The sequence below is a fragment of the Erythrolamprus reginae genome, chromosome 3 (assembly GCF_031021105.1).
Source record: "Erythrolamprus reginae isolate rEryReg1 chromosome 3, rEryReg1.hap1, whole genome shotgun sequence".
NCBI classification, from domain to species: Eukaryota; Metazoa; Chordata; class Lepidosauria; order Squamata; family Dipsadidae; genus Erythrolamprus; species Erythrolamprus reginae.
Window position 1 is genome coordinate 239734269 of NC_091952.1, and position 15815 is coordinate 239750083.

General features: G+C 38.4%; 1 protein-coding gene across 3 annotated transcripts in view; it reads right to left on the reverse strand.

The window, feature by feature from the left end:
• Positions 1 to 15815, reverse strand: part of ENPP2 (ectonucleotide pyrophosphatase/phosphodiesterase 2) — a 119799-nt gene that overhangs the window by 23413 nt on the left and 80571 nt on the right. For all 3 annotated transcript variants that reach the window (XM_070748236.1, XM_070748237.1, XM_070748235.1), the window contains exons 12-15: positions 8262 to 8370; positions 7320 to 7445; positions 6218 to 6249; positions 2749 to 2876 (exon numbers count right to left, since the gene is read on the reverse strand). In XM_070748236.1, the coding sequence (XP_070604337.1) occupies positions 2749 to 2876; positions 6218 to 6249; positions 7320 to 7445; positions 8262 to 8370 (395 nt within the window). The remainder of the gene's footprint in view (positions 1 to 2748; positions 2877 to 6217; positions 6250 to 7319; positions 7446 to 8261; positions 8371 to 15815) is intronic.

Consider the following 15815-nt stretch of genomic DNA (forward strand, 5'->3'; position numbering starts at 1 on the left):
TAAAGGGGGCGGGTGGAAGAAGCAAGGCTAGGCTAAAGGGTGAGTGGGAAGGAAGAAAGGCAAGCTGTTCTTTCTTCAAAAGACACCTTTTCAGTGCCTGCAAGCACGCTGTTCTCCTACTTTTGTTAATGCAAAGTCTTTCCCCCTCCAAGCTGCCCCTCCCTTTTCTTTCTTCAAAAGACACCCTTTGCTGTTCTCTGCAAAGTCTTTTCCCCTCCAAGCCGCCCCTCCTTTTTCTTTCTTCAAAAGACACCCTTTCAGTGCCTGCAAGCACGCTGTTCTCCTACTTTTGTTAATGCAAAGTCTTTCCCCCTCCAAGCTGCCCCTCCCTTTTCTTTCTTCAAAAAAGGGGAAAAAAGAAACCCCTTCATACCAGCAGCAGCGGCTTGGGTTCATAAGGTGAAAATAGTTCGGAAGAAGAGGCAAAAAAATCGTAAACACCGGGTTCGTATCTTGAAAAGTTCGTTAGAAGAGGCGTTTGTAAGATGAGGTACCACTGTATAGCTGATCCACAGATCTCTAAAGAAACAAGGAACTTTTGTTTTCTTTCCCAAACAATGGTTGAGGAGAGCAGCATTCTCAGCAAGCCACAACGACACAAAAATCCCCCACAACAACCCACACAGTAATGCCATTGTACAAACTGTGCCTCTATGTGCATGATTAATGATGTCTGATGATGATTAATGCCATTGTGCCATGATGCAGGTCTCACATGTTTCGACCCATTTTGATGGCACATATATGCTACCATCAACTTCAGTCATAAGATTAGTGTCAGTTAAAAGTCTATGGAGGTTCTCAATCATCCAAGTCTTGGTTGTCCCAAAGGTGCTTTTTCCAGGAAGCAACTGGACTTTCTTGTTTACTCTTTACTCCTCCAAGCTGCCCCTCCCTTTTCTTTCTTAAAAAGACACCGTTTGAGTGCCTTTGCAAGCATGCAAAATCTTTACTCCTCCAAGCTGCCCCTCCCTTTTCTTTCTTAAAAAGACACTGTTTCAGTGCTTTTGCAAGCATGCAAAATCTTTACTCCTCCAAGCTGCCCCTCCCTTTTCTTTCTTAAAAAGACACCGTTTCAGTGCTTTTGCAAGCATGCAAAATCTTTACTCCTCCAAGCTGCCCCTCCCTTTTCTTTCTTCAAAAAAGGGGGGGGAAGAAACCCCTTCATCCCAGCAGCAGCTGCTTGGGTTCGTAAGGCGAAAATAGTTCGGAAGAAGAGGCAAAAAAATCTTAAACATCGGGTTTGTATCTTGAAAAGTTCGTTAGAAGAGGCATTCGTAAGATGAGGTACCACTGTATTTGCTTTTACATTGGTTCCTATGGGAAAAATTGCTTCTTCTTACAAACTTTTCTACTTAAGAACCTGGTCATGGAACGAATTAAGTTCGTAAATAGAGGTACCACTGTATACCGCTTCACAGTGCTTTACAGCCCTCTCTAAGCTGTTTACAGAGAGTAAGCATATTGCCCCCAACAATCTGGGTCCTCATTTTACCGACTTGGAAAGATGGAAAGCTGAGTCAACCTTGAATCTACTGAGATTCAATCTGCCAAACTGCTGGCAGCCAGTGATCAGCAGAAGTAGCTTGCAGTACTGTACTCTAACCACTGCACCAACGAGGCTCTTGGAAGATAAACATCTAAGTGCTTCAAGGACCCTCTAAAAAGGATGCAAATGACCAGCTGTCTGTAAGGAATATAAATCCTTCCATTCCCCATTGTACTGTCAGAGCATAAGAGTGGTGTATTAGAGTGAATAAATCTCCCATAGAAATTCTGAAAATAATGTTAATTTTTTCCTTAAGAAATAAGAATTTTTAGTGCATCTTGACTTAAATCTAGTGAGCTTTTAAAGGGTGGAAAATACTGTTCTATAGGCTAAATCTAGCCCTCAGGTTGTTAGTACTATGTACATAACTAGTTGGTTTGGCAATATATAAAAGAAACCAACAATGTATGTTTACATGTATTAGAACACTATTGCTTTAAGAGCTAGTGTTATGGATTGCCATAAGAGGGAGCCAGAGGTTCACTCTCTCTGCTATTTCTGTTATATTCTATGTGACTGCTGTAGTAAGAACTGTGTGTTCAAATGCTGGTTTATGTATTTGTAAGCTGAACAAGTAAGGTTTATAGTATTGTATATGTATTGAGAGTTATTGACTGATGTAATTGTATATGACTAGGACTGTTTTTGACTAAGATATTTGCCAAAGTAAATAATATTTTATACACTTAATATATCTGAATTGTATTACTGAATCATTACTTGTATTTCTGGGCTATCAGCTGGATATCTGCTAGATCTCTATGTTTCCACTGTGTATGTATATATTTGACCACTCAGAGATCATTCTGCACAATCCTTAACACGGGGTAGCTATTATCTATTGTCTACTGCCTAAAAAATACAGTACATTTGTAAAATAAAGACACTTTGAATAGTAGGAAGTCTGGTTACCTAAATTATGTTGGAATACTGTATTATAGTTGCTTAACTCAGAAGACATTATGAAAAAAAAGGAACCAATGTTGCTCTTACTATGTTTTTGAGCCAAAGACTTATCAAAATATATTTGTAAAAAATTCCATACAGACTGGGTGCAGAAATACCATATCACAACTGATTTCTTAATGGTGGCCCAAAATCACACTGAACTAATCAAGTTTTGCATGCAAATGTCGTAGAGTATTTGGTTAAATGGAAGATCCACAGCAAGTCAAAAGGACAAGAAAATTTGTATTTACTTGGCTACATGCCATCTTCTTTCCACCAACAAATGAATATCTTCGATTCTTCGGTTATTTGCGTAATGCAAACGCTTGGGGAGATGTTGCTTCAGGTAAGGTTTGAAATGTTGGTCTGGCTTCTTGCACTGAAAACAAAGGGAGCATGTTCAAAAAAGTGCTGGGCAAGATATTGGCCAAGCTACCTGCCAACTGGAAAAATCACTAGTGAAGATAAGCAGCCCCCATTTTGTAGATAATGTAAGACCAGCTGTACGACGACTGTAAGACGGTCACCTGGAGAAAAATCTATCTAAGTGGATCTGAGGAGCTGACATTGATTTGACAGTCCATAATCAATCAATCAAGACTAGGGGAGGGGCAATTAATTTTCCCAGGAGAAAATGAGAAACTGGAATTGTTATGGACAGAGTCATTGTTTTTCGGGTCTTTTTTTTAGATTTTTAATTAGTTAATTGGATTATATTGTGTATTATATTGTGTATTCTATATGTTGTGAGCCGCCCCAAGTTCTCGGAGACGGACGGCATAGAAAAAAATAATTAAATTAAATTAAATTAAATTAAATTAAATTAAATTAAATTAAATTAAATTAAATTAAATTAAATTAAATTAATTGATAGAACAAATGTGTGATAACTGCTGATGCCATAAGCTGCATAATGATACCATAAAAAAAAGAACTGTGTGTCTAACAGTTCAATTGGGAGGGAGGGGGAACTACGGGCAGCTCTGTATAATATATCTTAGAATTTAAGTACAACTAGACAAATAACAATTATATTGTGAAATGATACAACATGTACAATACTATATGCCTGCTCTTTTTAATCCTTGTATTATAATAAAAAAATATTTTCTAAATTAAATTAAATTAAATTAAATTAAATTAAATTAAATTAAATTAAATTAAATTAAATTAAATTAAATTAAATTAAATTAAATTAAATTAAATTAAATTAAATTAAATTAAATTAAATTAAATTAAATTAAATTAAATTAAATTAATCAAATCAAATTATAAATAAAATAATCAATCAATCAATCAATCAGTATTGAGTTCCTATCTGGCTGGGAGTGGGGACAGCGCACTGGTAGTGGAAATGGAACTGTGCGCACAGCTCCGGGTGAACAGTGGGTGCGCATGTGCATTGGATTGAGATTTAGCTTCTGCGCATGTGCAGGACGCACGCCAGAGAGAGATTTTGGTGATTTTCGGGGGGGGGGGTTGCTTTTGCGCATGCACAGAAGCAAAAAAACACTGCCAAAATCTCACATGCCTGCGCGCCTTCTTGCTAGATTTTCTCCCTGTGCATGCGCAGAAGCCAAATCTCACTTCAACATGCGCGCATGCTGCCCGGTCACCTAGAGCTGCGCACACAGCTCCAATTCCACTACTGGTGTGCCGTCCTCCCCCATCCAGGTAGGAACCCAATACCTGTGTGCGCGCATCAGCAGGGTTGTGAATATGCATATGCATATGAATGTGCATATGCATAGGCATGCAAGCATGTACACACATATGTTAATTGGGGATATATAAAGCAATGCAGTTCTATTGTATGCATTAGGTACACTTATTTACATTTGAGCTATAATTTTCAGTTGACCTCATGTGGGCTTGGCAGGGATATACAAATGACTGGGTGTAGCCCAGGGGGCCATAAAAACCCAGGTGTCATCAAGTCCAAATGGTTCATTGATCTATCCTGTATCTTTTGTCTAAAGCAGCTCCAAAAATAGTTTTTAGCCATCATTTAATTTAGTTTCCCTCTCTCCAATGAAAATGTTGGAAATTAAACTGGTGATGCTTGCGCATGTTCTGCAGTGCTGCAGCCCACTTCTGCAAAACATGGTTAGAACCACCACAACTATAGTAGCTAATGCATGGAACTCACTGCCTGACTCTGTAGTATCATCACTTAACCCCCAAAACCTTACCCTTAGACTACCCACTGTTGACCTCACCTGATTCCTAAGAGGTCAGTAAGGGGCGTGCATAAGTGCACCAGCATGCCTTCCGTCCCCAGTCCTAATGTTTCACTATTATTAGTACAGTACCAATATCATGTATATAAACATTGTTATATCCTTGCATGCTACCAATACTTACTTGACAAAATAAATAAATAAAACAAATTTAAAAAATATTACCCAACTCACAAATACTTCTCACTAACAAAAATAACAAACATAATCAAACTAAGTCGTCACAATCCATATTCCTGCTAGTTTTCAGGTACTACCCCCTCTCTTTTTCTCTCTTTTCTTTCTTTCTCCTTCTTTCCTTTCCTCCTTTTATTTTCTATCCCACCTCCAACTACCTTTCCTTTCCATGTCACCCTTAGACTATTAAATACCACAGTTATAAGATTATCCAAATAAAAATATTGAATACAAAATAATTACATACAGACAAATATTTGGAATGTATATACAACAATATATATAAGCTGCTGTATAAAAATATTGTTTACCCCATCCCCCTCCTACTTCTCTTTTTTGTATTCCCATCCCCCCTTTCCCTGTGTTTTTTTATAACCTAATAAAGTATATTTAATATATATATATATATATTACCCAGCTTTCTCTATGGAATCTTCACTTATGAGAATTCCTCTGAGAACACAGTGAATCTTCACTTAAAACCACACCCGAATTAATAAACCCAATTTCTTTTAATGACCCCATAATCCCTTTGAGGGGTAGAGTCTGGACAACCGAATGGAGCAAGCAGAGTATTGCCCACAAGATCATATGCTGCAACATCCTGCCTGTCAACAACTACTTCAGCTTCAACCGCAATAACACAAGAGCACGCAACAGGTTCAAACTTAATATCAACCGCTCCAAACTTGACTGTAAAAAATATGACATTAGCAATCGAGTTGTTGAAGCATGAAACTCATTACCAGACTCCGTGGTGTCAACCCCCAACATTTTTCCCTTAGACTTTCCACGGTTGACTTCTCCAGATTCCTTAGAGGTCAGTAAGGGGCGAGCATAAGTTCACTAGTGTGCCTTCCGTCCCCTGTCCAATTGTCTCTCCTATATTTTATATATCTTTTCTCCCATCCATATATCCTTCCTCTACTCTTCATTGGTGTATTCTATTCTCATATCTCTTCTTCTATCCCTTCCCTGATATTTACTACTACACGTTTTTATTCTCCTTAACTTTCAATTTGTATTGGACAAAATAAATAAATAAATAAATAAAATAAATAAATAAATTTAATGGCTGGATGCCTTTCCTGTCACCAATGTGGAGTTTCAGCAGAAATATTTTCATTGTGCCCAGAGAGAGAAATAACTGCCTCTACTTAGGATCGAACTGAGAGCCTCCTTATTGTAAGGCAAAAGCTCCACCTCTAGGCCACTGCACCACTCCTAATTAATAAACCCAACTATTCAGAACTATTTAAAAAATGAGCTCTAAGAAGGAGAGAAGTTCTAAGGAGATACTTACTGTGAGATTGGCCACAATGGCTTTGGGGTCAACTGTTATGTGGATGAGGAGATTTCAAGCAGAAAGAGAAAGAAAAGTTTAAAAAAATATGCCAACAGTTGAGATTTCAACACATAAATGTTCATATGTAATTAGTTGCATTAAATTAAACTAAACGTTTAATTAAAGATACTTTTCTGCTGCAAGGAATCCCAGCGACCAGTTAGGTCCCACAGAGTGGGTCTTTTCCGGCTCCCGTCAACTAAACAATGCCGCTTGGTGGGACCCAGGGGAAGAGCCTTCTCTGTGGTGGCCCGGGCCCTCTGGAACCAACTCCCCCCAGAGATTAGAATTGCCCCCACCCTCCTTTCCTTTCATAAGCTACTTAAAACCCACCTCTGCCATCAGGCATGGGGGAACTGAGATACTCTTTCCCCTTAGGCCTTTACAATTTTATGCATGGTATGTCTGAATGTATGTTTGGTTTTTACTTTAATGGGTTTTTAATTGTTTTTACTATTGGATTATTGTGTATACTGTTCTATTATTGTTGTTAGCCGCCCCGAGTCTCCGGAGAGGGGCGGCATACAAATCCATTAAATCAGATCAAATCAAATCAAATTTTTCTTCTCACAGAAGAATCACTGCAGGGCTCAAGGAAGAACATGATAGCAAAAAAAGAAGTTCAGAACTCAAAATGAACTACTGCTAGCAAGCTTGGCCTACTCTAGAACCTAGACAAAAAAATTTTTGCCAAACATTTGAAAAAGTGCACCAGTTAATTTCTCTTTGCTCATAACTATCAGATTTAATTCCTTATGTGAAATAAAATCTTTTAGATCTTAAGCTTGCACCACCACCCAAAAAATACCTGGCTCTATTTAATAACCAGCCTTATCAATTAAGTAAATTTACCCAACTTATCAACCAGGTAAAAGAACAATTGTATTTCTAAACAATAGCTGTGTCTCTCTCATGGGGGAAGCATTATAAGCATTATGCATTATGAAGCATTATGAAAGTAGAACATTATATTTTCCCTGCTGCTATACCTGAAAACAAAATCAGAGACATCACAGAAGAAAATGGACACATTTCAAGCTACAGTGTGAATGTAACTTACATTTAACGTTACTATTAGCTTTGGCACGAATGCGGCCCAGAGTTCCTGGTATCAATGTTATGTCATCCACGTTAGTTAGGTAGTTACTCAAATATTCAGTCCTTTCACAAGTAACATCTTCCATTCCTACAGAATAAGCAGCACCAAGGCATTATTGAAAGAAGCATGTATAGACATTTGCTGTTATAGATGTTGAGCAATAAGTTATCGTTAGATCTCTTTCAGCTTTAAAAGACATATTGTCCATGATTTTTTGGTCTACAACCAATGTAAACAAAGGTATTGTGTCAGTTCTCCCTAACATTCCTTTCATGTTAGAAGAGTGTGACCCTTTAAACTTTATAAATCTACAATAACTATTTTTTAAAATTTTTTGGAGAAATCAGAGAGAAACTTTCTGTAAAAAGGAATCATTTATTAGCTTAAGCTTGTTATTTAACCCAGAAATAACTTCCACGAATTTAAATGATGTTGAAAAGCGACTGTCATTTCAGCAATTAAAAGACATTTATGCACGGGATTAAATTTTAAAGATTAAAGTATTCTCACAAGTAGCCTTATTCAGTTAGCCATTGCGCCCATCAAAAATGTGAATTAGGGAATAAAATTATTTAAAATCATCAAATTTGTTTGTAATCAGCTAAATTTTTTAACACCACAAAATTGCACTATGAATTAGTGGTTTAGAAATCCATTCTCAATTAAGCTGAATCCATGGCATAATTTCTACATCTAAATGCAATTTCAGTTCAAATCAGCTCAACTTAATAGCCTCAAAGGTGCCTTTTCAAGAGGCAACTGGACTTTCTTTGTTTTTCCCTCAAAGACATTTTGTTTTGATCCATCTTCAGTTGCCTCTTGAAAAAGCACCTTTGGGACATGAAATTCCAGTAGACATGAAGATTTTCCTACATCAAAACCAAGGAAAACATTTTTAATTACCATGATCCCCCACGAAGATAATGTTGGCACATCGGTGTAAGTTCAGCTGCTTTAGTCCATCCATCAGTTGCCCAAGGATCTTGTCAATATCTCTTAGTGGACCTAACATCTATATATACACACATATTTACACAAAGAGGAAGAATTAACCTTTTTTTAAAACCATATGACAGGTTTTATGCTATCAGTCCCCCTTTTCTTCTGATGGTATGTTTACATAAATTGCTATAATTATATCAATTATACTCTACTCTACTCTACTCTATACTCTACACCAGTGATGGTGAACCTTTTTCTCCTCGGGTACCAAAAGTGCCTGCAGCCATAATTTAATGCTCCCTGCACATGTGCACCTGCATAGACAACCCCCACTCCCATATTTCCTGACTTCCAGTGGACCTAGTAGACCTTTTTAGGCTCTCTCCTCCCCCAGGTTCCAGAGGCTTTATTGGGGCCTGGAGAGGGCGAAAACAGCCTCCTCTGCCCCCCGGAGGCCCTCTGGGGATTGGAAATGGCTTATTTCCTGACTTCCAGTGGGCTCAGTAGGCCTATTTTCCACCCTTCCCAGGCTCCAGAACCTGAACTAGGGCAACAGCTCGTGTGCCAGCAGATATGACTCCATGGGCCACATGTTGCATGCACGCCATAGGTTCACCATCACTGCTCTATACTCTATACCAGTGTTTTTCAACCAGTGTGCCGTGGCAAACTAGTGTGCCATGAGACATAGTCAGGTGTGCCGTGGGGAAATTAAACATGGGTGTCCAAATTATGGCCCGCGTGCCTGATATGACCCGCGGAGGCTATTTATCCGGTCCGCCTCCATCCGAACATAAACATTCCCCTCACAATCCCTTCAGCTATCAGCGACAGGAAGAGTGGAGGCACAGGGAACTCTCACTGACCAATCACTTTCTAGGATTCATTCCGACCACTAGCGATGAACCAATAGCAGGCCGCCTTTCATCCACACCCAGGAAGGTCCCCACTCGGGCTGCCGCACACTTGTCATTGTGTGGCCGTGGTGAGTAGTTGAAGCTGCTACTCCTCCACATGGTCCCAATTTCTAATCCTGGTCAGGACTGGAGGTAAATGTTGCCACCACAAGATGAAGCCTCAGTTGGTTATGTCTATCCTGATGGTGTATATAGATATTTGACCTTTTTATTTTTATAAGAGGTCCCCGCAGAGGGTGATATACAATGCATCACAATGTTATCTATATTGTATATGGCCTCCTAAGGGAGTATAAATACATTTAGAAATTATATTATTAACTATATGTATAATATGTACTGTGTTAGAATGTCATTATCTGTCATTTTGGTTGGTGGTGTGCCCCAGGATTTTGTAAATGTAAAAAATGTGCCGCGGCTCAAAAAAGGTTGAAAATCACTGCTCTATACTAATGCTATATACTGTACTGTACTGTACTATACTATACAAATCTCTCTGAAGCATTTCTTTACACCAAATACCAATATAGTCTAGAATTATGATTCCTGAATGGTTAACGAGACATTTTTGAAAAAAGGGACTTGATAACAATAATGTCCACTTTATTCTTTAGCAACTCTTTTCAGAGATATTAGGACTCATCCCTCTGATTAACTGAGGTCTAGTGGTGATTGATAGTTTTTATCTTTCAGATATTTATTTTCTTCCATTATATTCTTACTATGATCATATTATGTATAACATATTTGGAATATCTTATTATATTCAAAGAAGCATGATCCCTCCTAATAATAGCTGAAATAAAGAACAGATTAAGATTTTCCATAAAACCTGTATAATGTGCTTGAGGACTCTAATTCATAATATGAGAAATCATTAGAAATCATTCATCTTCAAGAGTTAAGCAAACTCAAAGAAATTATAACAAGCTTGAAGTTATATTATAATGTGCACTCATACTCTTCTGATGTTGGTGTTAAAGAATATCATACTTGATGCTTAAAAAGATTAAAAGTTCTGAAGAGATATGGTTCTTTAACCATTTTTTAATCCCTAAAAGCATGAGCTCATGTCTAGATTCCATGTTCTAAAATAACCAAGCATAGAATCAAGATCATTTTAAGAGAGCAATGGGTCACTTCAGTCCATAAAGTTCTTCGGATAATATTTTTCCAATCTTAATTTTTAACAGTAGACTTATTTTAACAAGCTAGAGGGTGCGAATACATGTATCTTGCAGATTTCATAGACTTCACTAAGTAATGGTTTTTTTAAGCAAAGTTGAGCATTCCTTTATTTGAAAAAGAATGTGTCTAGATCTGATTTATATATAAAGCATGACAAAGAAAAAGCTTCTCTCCAAGATTTGTCTTTGAAAATAATATTATGGTATTATGATATATTATGGTATTGCGAAAATAAGAAGGATAGCACATCCCATTTGTATCTATGTCTAAATTCATTGGGAAAGTCTGAAGAGACATTTCATATGATAAAACACTCAAACGTCAACTTGAATCCACTGCTATAGGTTCACATGGTCAATCTTTCTTACTCTTAATCTATGTTTAAGTCATATCCATGTCCAGATTTTATATACAAAATGAAGGCCTTTTAAGGATGCAGGACTTCCCTGCAATCATATTTTCATTCAACATGAGTGTTCAAATGGACAGCAGCCTCAGATAAATTTCCTTTGAACTTACTGCTATTCGTTGCCTCAAAACATTCTTAAAGCTTCAAGCATCATCCAGCATTGCAAAAATTTGATACCATACATTTATCAGCCAGGAAATAAGAAAGGATCACAGACCAACACTTATGAACGAGGCTTTATTTGATGTCCCCTGCTAAAGGAAACCAATGGTGTCGTGTCATGCTGTGAACAGGAGTAACCTGGCAAAATTTAATAGAACAACAGAGTTGGAAGGGACCTTGGAGGTCTTCAAGTCCAACCCCTGCTCAGGCAAGAAATCCTAAAACCATTTCGGATAAGTGGTTGTCCAATCTTTTCTTTAAAACTTCCAGTGTTAGAGCATTCAAAAATTTCTTCAACCCATTGTAAGTTTTACAAATAGAACTTTCCAAAGGTCCAAATAATCAGTTCCATGAAATTCATTTTGGCTGGAACAAAATAACTGCAAGGGTGACATTAAACTAATCGAGTATTATGTACCTGTGGGTGGGACAGTTTAAATGGATTTTTGCATCTGAATCCTGTGATATTTAAAAACAATATTTAAGAAGAATTTAAAGCTTGCACCAAGAGACAGAAAACGCTACCCAAAGAAGAGTGAGAAGAAGAAAGAGATAAACATCAAATGAACCCAACTGCTTGATGGCAATCTGTGGTTGTTGCCTTTTCAAGATGGCTGCAACGAAAGTTCAATTTGGAAGAAGTTAATCCCAAAGTTGGGAAGATTAAAAAAAAATCAAATTGTTTAAGAATCTCAGTGGTGGCTGTGCACCAGTTTTGAAAACTTACTTTGTTCCGACGTTCTGATGCAGACAAGTGTTCCATTCTAGGTACTTTTCGTCTTCTCTTGGAAGGAGCAATACGTCTTTTCAGAATCCTCTTTGGACTGATTTTTCTTTTAGGTCTTTTAGATGGAGGAAGAGGAGACCCAAAACTACTCTCCTGTACTGACGGAGAGAGATGCTTGGACTCAGAAAAAGCTCATCTCAACATCAGATTGCTAAGAAACTCTCTCTAGGACATGGTACACCAAAACTGGGTCTATGGTCAAGTCAAGATCAAGGTTATTTGTGATGATAGCCCTTGGGGTCTGCAAGAAACATTCTGAAGAGGATGTCTGGCTTGTTTGTTGGTTGGTTTGTTGGTTTGCGGGGATGCACTTTTCATGTTTATCAAGAGAAAGAAAACATCAGTAGCAGAAGCCATTGCTGCTACTGGATGCTCAATAGATGTTTTAAATTGAACTAACTAGTCAATGCATCACTGTTTAAACAGTAAGATACCAATTCTCTTTTGCTGGAGAGAATAAATTAAAATTGTTCATATACAGTGGTACCTCTACTTAAGAACTTAATTCGTTCCCTGACCAGGTTCTTAAGTAGAAAAGTTTGTAAGTAGAAGCAATTTTTCCCATAGGAATCAATGTAAAAGCAAATAATGCATGCAAACCCATTAGGAAAAAATAAAAGCTCGGAATTTTGGTGGGAGGAGGAGGAGGAAGAAGAGGAGGACAACAGTTGCTGTCGAAGGAAGAAGGTGAAGTGAGGGGAATCAAAAAAATCCAAAACTTTAAGGCTTAAAAAAAAAAAAAAGAGGGACTCTGAGATGGGGAGGAGGAGCACGTGCCTCCCTCCATTCACTCTGGGTTACCAATGCCTCCTTAAGCACCACCGAAAGGCTCCTCTGGCAGCCCAGAAAAGCCCGAGATGGCCGGGATTAAAGGGGGAATGGCAGGAATCTGGCCGGGCCTTCGTGCCGTTCTCAAATTTCCTGGGAATTTTTTCAGGCTCGGGTTTTTAAGTAGAAAATGGTTCTTAAGAAGAGGCAAAAAAATCTTGAACACCCGGTTCTTATCTAGAAAAGTTCATAAGCAGAGGCGTTCTTAAGTAGAGGTACCACTGTACAATATTTTTCTACTGTTGAATTCCCAGTCACTATCAACTCCACGCAGCTGGAGGCTTGCCCAGTTTTTAAAAGACCTCCAGAAGGCATGGCATTATTAACTGGATAATGCGGAAGGTCTAAGTATTGATCTGTCATTATTTTTGATCTTTAATGGGGTGGAGAAGAAACACTGTGCAAAACACACCTTGTATTTGCTCTCTGTATTATAGGATATCCTTAGATTAGGATATAGGATATCGTTAGACTTAGATATATGCTTTCCACAATTACTGTGCTGTGACATGAGGAAAGGTTTTAAAAACTAGAGGAGGGGAAGATGTGAATGAACCATGTATTAAGAGGGGGAATTGCCTGAAAACAACAGAGCTGCAATCCCAAGCAGTGCAGAGATGCCGGATGCTATTCGAACTGATCTTAAAAAGAAGCGACTTTGCATGCAACTCCAATTGACAGCTGCAATAAGAGTTCTTGGCAACTTTTAGGATCAGATTTCCCCGAACAGAGAAAGATAATACATACAGTGCAGCTTGTTTGTTTAATTAAAAAAAAATAGAGAAAGAAAGAAGCGAAGAGAAGTTGAAAGGATTTACAAGGCCGTTTGCTTTCTATCTGCATAGCCATTCTCCATCTTTGCCGTTCCAATCGCAGAGCCATGTTCTTGGAAGGTAATAATGATTTTGTTTTAAAAAAAAACAACCAGTATTACCATCTGCCATGCTGTTTCTTTGCTCCTGGACAAACAGTTGGAAAGGAAATGCTAAGCCAGTTCCATTTCTCTCTCTCTCCAGAAAGCAGCTTGAGTTTTCTTTTTAGGAAAAAAAAAAAAACAAGAGAGGAAAAACAGAAGAGAAGAAAAAAGAGTTCAGGCTTCGTGCAGTCTTGATGAAAGCAGCAGCAGATGGAGGAAGGATTCTCAAGAGCTTACTCACTCTTTCCAAGAGAAGCGCAGCCAGAGTTTTAACTTATGCCATCAAGTGGGTCTAATAATAAGAACCCCCATTCCAGGGTAGCATGTTAGAAGAGCAGCAGAACAGTCCTTAAGCGTACCGATGTTGTCCGAGTCACTGATCACGGTAAACAGCATTGGTACAAACATTCACAAAAAGGGATAGCTTCTCTCTCTTAAGAAATGAAAGCTAGGAAGAAAGCCAAATCTGTATTAATCAGCCAAATCTTAGCTTTACGTTGGAAGAATGAGATCAATCACACATAGAACGGAAAGAATTAAGCCAAATATTTGTACTTGAAACAAAATGTCTCAACATAGGACATTATACACCAAGATGTAATGGGTGAATGTGCAATGTTTGTCAGACAGAGGATTTTCCAAGGGATCGGGCTAAAAACACAAAAACAAAAAGTAGATATGAGACCAGAGGACCATGATTGGATACCTTCAATTATTTTTAAGATTACTATAGCACTGGTTGAGTGACTTTAACAAAAAAAGAGAGACCAAACCAAGAGCTATCAAGAACGTCAAATTATTGGGATCCAGTTAGTACCACAGTGATCCCCAAATTTTCATTTTGGCAGCCCAGCTGGGGCAAGGAAAGAGGAACCCGGCCAGGAGTAAAATGCTCCAGGTTTACTCATGCTTGTCAGTTGTCGGAGAGAGAGTTGCAAAAGCAGCGTGAGGCTCCGCCCATCCACCTGGATCTCACCATTTGGGATTTTTTTTAACCCGAATGCTTTGCGCATGTGCAGAGGGTAAAAGAACCCAAATGGCAGCGTCCAGGTGGGTGAGCGGAGCATTGCGCTGTCTTCTTGACCGGCTCTCCGACAATTGACAGGCACGAGCGGACCAGGAGCAATTCACCTCTGAGCCAGGCACCACAAGCGGGCCTGAATGTGTGTCTGCAGCTCAACTTACAAAAGCAGCAGGCTGGTGCACATGCATGTGTGCGCAGCTCAACTTGTGCATGAGTGTAAGAGGGCCTGCCACTCACACAAGTTGAGTTGCACAGGTGCACATGCTGGCCTAATGCTCACGGTTCTGAATAAGTCTGAGGCCCAGAGCTTGGGGTTCATACAGATTACTACTTAATCAATGGATTGGTAGAACTTGCAAGTTGACAGATCAAAAATGAAGTTCCTTACATCATCAACCTCCATTTTCAGTTTAGCAATAAAGCAGTATCTAGGAAAACTACCTAGAGTCCTTCTGTATTAAACTGTCCAAATAAATACATTTACCAACTGTGTATCATATAGAAAGTGTTCTCCTTTTGAGTTAGCGCAGTACCTTGAATAGAATACTAAATATAAATAGAAGAGACCAAATTTCAAATCTTAGTCTCAGTAGGAGTCCACAATCTAAAATCATTACTAGGAAGGTCAGAAGGGAAAAGAAACTCTCATATTCAATATTTTGACTTGGTTGGCCAATCTGGAGCCTGGCCGGGGCCAAAATGGACTTCATTAACTCCAATCCACATGGGCAAACAACAAGCTGAGAAGCCAGTATCGTTGTATACTGCTCCAAAAAATAAAGGGAACACTCAAATAACACATCCTAGATTTGAATGAATGAAACATTCTCATTGAATACTTTGTTCTGTACAAAAATTGAATGTGTTCAACAGCATGTAAAATTGATTGTCAAACAAGTGGACAGTTTGATTTCACAGAAGTTTGATTTACTTGGAGTTATATTGTGTTGTTTAAGCATTCCCATCCTAGTTCTCACTTTACATTCCTATTGGAATGGAGGGTCCATCCATGTTGCTCTCTGACCTTGTTTTCTTGCAGACGTCTCCTTACCCAAACTAGGTTATATCATCAGTGTCAGTCTAGTTTGGGTAACGAAATATTTGCAAGAAAGCAACCAAGCTCAGAGAGCACCAAAGGACCCTCCATTCCAAGAGGAATGTAAAGTAGAACTAGGATGGCTGCTTTGAGTTTAATATACACTGCTAAAAAAAAATCATTTCAAACCTGAGCTATGAATATTTCCCTTTATTGGTCCTCTTGGAATGAATTTGCAAATTATCTTC